Below are 3,261 nucleotides of genomic sequence, written 5' to 3'. Positions count from 1 at the left end.
TCGTAACCGCGAGAGCGGGCATTTCCTTCTCTGGAAGGACTACTTTGATACAACAAACCCATTGTTCAAACATCACAAATTCTGCCACCAGTTCCATATGAGTAGGCATGTTTTCAACCGTATTAGAGAGGGAGTGGTCGGCTATGATGACTACTTCGAGTGCAAAGAGGATGTCATCGGCAAGATTGGTTTCTGCTCTTATCAGAAATGCACTGCCGCCATCTGAATGCTTGCATACGGAGTGCCCGGTGATCTCATTGACGAGTACGTCCATATGAGCGAGTCTACATGCCTAGAGTCCCTGTATAAGTTCTGCAAGGCTGTGATTGCTGCGTTTGGCCCTAAGTACTTGAGAGAGCCGACAGCTGCAGATACAACCTGTTTGTTGGCGATGAATGCTAGCAGGGGTTTCCCGGGGATGCTTGGCAGCATAGACTGCATGCACTGGGAGTGGAAGAACTGCCCTTCTGCTTGGCAAGGGCAGTATAAGGGACATGAAAGGCCTTGCACTGTCATACTAGAGGCTGTGGCGTCTCAAGATCTCTGGATCTGGCACTCTTTCTTTGGCATGGCTTGATCACACAATGATATTAACGTGCTTCAGCGCTCGCCGGTGTTTGCTAGGCTTGCCGAAGGCAATAGCCCACCGGCGAACTTTACTGTCAACGACCACAACTACGACAAAGGGTACTATTTGGGTGACGGTATCTATCCTCAGTGAACCACTATTGTAAAGACAATACCCAACCCTGTTGGAGAGAAAAGGAAAAGATTTGCCCAAGAGCAAGAGAGTGCTAGAAAGGATGTCGAGCGTGGCTTTGGTGTTTTGCAATCTCGATGGGGCATCGTTCGGTATCCTGCTAATACTTGGAGCACGCAGAAACTATGGGAGGTGATGACTGCTTGTGTGATCATGCACAATTTGATCGTAGAAGACGAGTGCCCGGAACGTCTGTACGATCAAGGCTTTCAGTTTCAAGGTGAGAATGTTGTGCCTGAGCATGGAGTAGCGGCAACATTTGAGCAATTCACTTAGTTTCATAAAGACATGCATGATTGGGAAACTCACATGCAACTGCAAAATGATTTGGTTGAGCATATGCGGACTCATGTTGGCAACCAATAGATGTATCTTCTTTTATTCGTTTGTAAAACTATGTGAAACATTTTTATTTTTATTTGGCCTGTAACTATACTATTTATTTGGGCGGACTATTTTGTTTGTTAAATTTTTATTTCACAATATGTTGAATGCAACGCAAAATTGGGCGGCCAGCCGGCCACGCCTGCACATATGGGTCGGCGCGTTGGGCGTGCTGCCGACCCATATGAAAAACAGGACGGACGCCGGACGGGCGGCCGACTCAAACGGACAAAAAACGGACGAAATCGCCGTTCGTTTGGGTCAGCCCGTTGGAGTTGCTCTTATGTCATCCTCAGTGATCTCAACCTTATCTTCCGTTCTGACCGATGTCCCCGTCCGTCAGACTATCAAGACAACAAGCAGGAGCTTACGAAGATTGGAAAGAGATAACCAGTTAGAATTTGTTATGCTCACATGGTTACCAAGAATTTTGAGTCTATTTTTCACTTAATAATGCACCGCAGCTTGGTTAATGTTTCCCACAAAGTCATCCATACGAAGACTATATGGCAACCATGGGTGGAGTATTTGGTGGCGCAACATAGATGCCTAAAGGTGTTGGAGAGAGCACGTAGTACGTCCAAGTGCCCAACAACTCCTGGAGCCCACAGGTCAACGCAGACGACACAGGTCGCCAAAGACTCGGTCAGCTGAAATGCAGGGTGATTTTGCGGGGGAGGGGCAACGCGGGCGTCAAGAGAGTTCGTAGAAGATACGGGTCGCCAACGACGCGGTCATTTCTACGGGATAACAAAACACTGCGTCGTAGACTTCACTTGACCCGGCGAAGCACAGAGCTCCTCCACCTCCACTCTATATATTTGCCCTACACGACTTCACTGAGCCACTCACATCGTCCGCGCAACCAACCCCGATCGATCGAGGTGTCACCACAACCAAGCACCGAACCTTCCTCCGATTCGAGATCCCTACTGGGTAGTGAGCGAGCATGGACCTCCACCTCCCCATAGTTCACCCAGGCGCGGCGCCGGCGGGCAACGTCGAGATGGGCCACCAAGCACCAGCAGCAGCCGTGAACCCGCCGCCACCAGCGGCTCACGACCAGCCGGCCGTGAACCAGCAGCAGCTCGGCGGGCAGGGACCGAACACCTGGGTCGGCAACGACGCCAACACGCTGCTGGTGGTGGCCACGCTGATCACCACGCTCACCTACCAGCTCGGCACCAACATCCCCGGCGGGTACTGGCAGGAGACAAAGTCGGTGGACGGCAGGGAGCTTTACCGCGCCGGCGACCCCATCATGCGCGACCTGCACCGCCCAAGGTACGCGCGCGCCGTGAAAACCACTCGATCGGTCGTTCATGCCATGCCAGTATCGGTTGACATGCCGGATGTGCAGGTACTGGCTGTTCATGGCGGCGAGCTGGGCTGGGTTCGCGAGCTCGATGGTGATGACGCTGAGCCTGCTGGTGCGGATGTCGGCGGACTCGCGGCACGTGCGGTGGTCGTTCGTGGTGGCCTACTCCAGCCTTGTGCTCACCTTCGTGGTGTCGCAGCCCAGGACTCACCTGTCCATGGACATCCTCGTCTGGGCGGGCGTCCTCGCCTTCCTCTGGCTCGTCATCAGCGTCCACCCGGAGCACCGCACGCGCATCGTCCAGGCACTCTGCTGCAGCCACCGCAACTAGGAGTTGACTGGCGGGTGGCTCTATCGTCCAGCCGGATACGTAGTTTGATTGGCCAGGGAATTAGCGGTAGTTTTTTAAATAATCCGAGGGAGTATGCTCAGTGAACTAGTTATGGATGATTACCGTTTTCTTCAAGCTGTGTGACATATTGCTGATGTTAATGAATTGACGCGAGCTGTGTGACATACTGCTGATGTTAGTGAATGGACAGTCACGTGAAAGGAGAAAAAACACGGCAAAAATAACAGTGAAGGAGATTTTTTTTCTTCTGATAAACAATATAAGTTTTCTTTTAACAATCACCGTGGGGAGAGCATCCCCACCTGAATATATTACTCAAAGCGCCAGAGGCAGGGTTACAAGAGAGCGCTAGCGCGCAGGGAAAGGTATTGACGCCAAGACACGACAGCCACCCTTTTATGAGGGAATCTAAGGTTTCAGAAGCGTAGTTCTAGGCGTGTGATTTTC

At 51.8% G+C, this 3,261-nt stretch overlaps 1 protein-coding gene across 1 annotated transcript; it reads left to right on the top strand.

The window, feature by feature from the left end:
• Window positions 1–1,982: 1,982 nt before the first annotated feature.
• On the top strand, window positions 1,983–2,978 carry LOC125554022. The gene is made up of 2 exons (XM_048717650.1): window positions 1,983–2,428; window positions 2,505–2,978. The coding sequence occupies exons 1-2, from the start codon at window positions 2,094–2,096 to the stop codon at window positions 2,791–2,793; spliced, it is 624 nt and encodes a 207-aa protein (XP_048573607.1). The 5' UTR covers window positions 1,983–2,093; the 3' UTR covers window positions 2,794–2,978.
• Window positions 2,979–3,261: the final 283 nt, after the last annotated feature.

Source organism: Triticum urartu, chromosome 4 (genome assembly GCF_003073215.2).
Source record: "Triticum urartu cultivar G1812 chromosome 4, Tu2.1, whole genome shotgun sequence".
Lineage (NCBI taxonomy): Eukaryota > Viridiplantae > Streptophyta > Magnoliopsida > Poales > Poaceae > Triticum > Triticum urartu.
The sequence above is the reverse complement of the archived record's forward strand: the minus strand, read 5'-3'. Positions and strand labels throughout refer to the sequence as shown.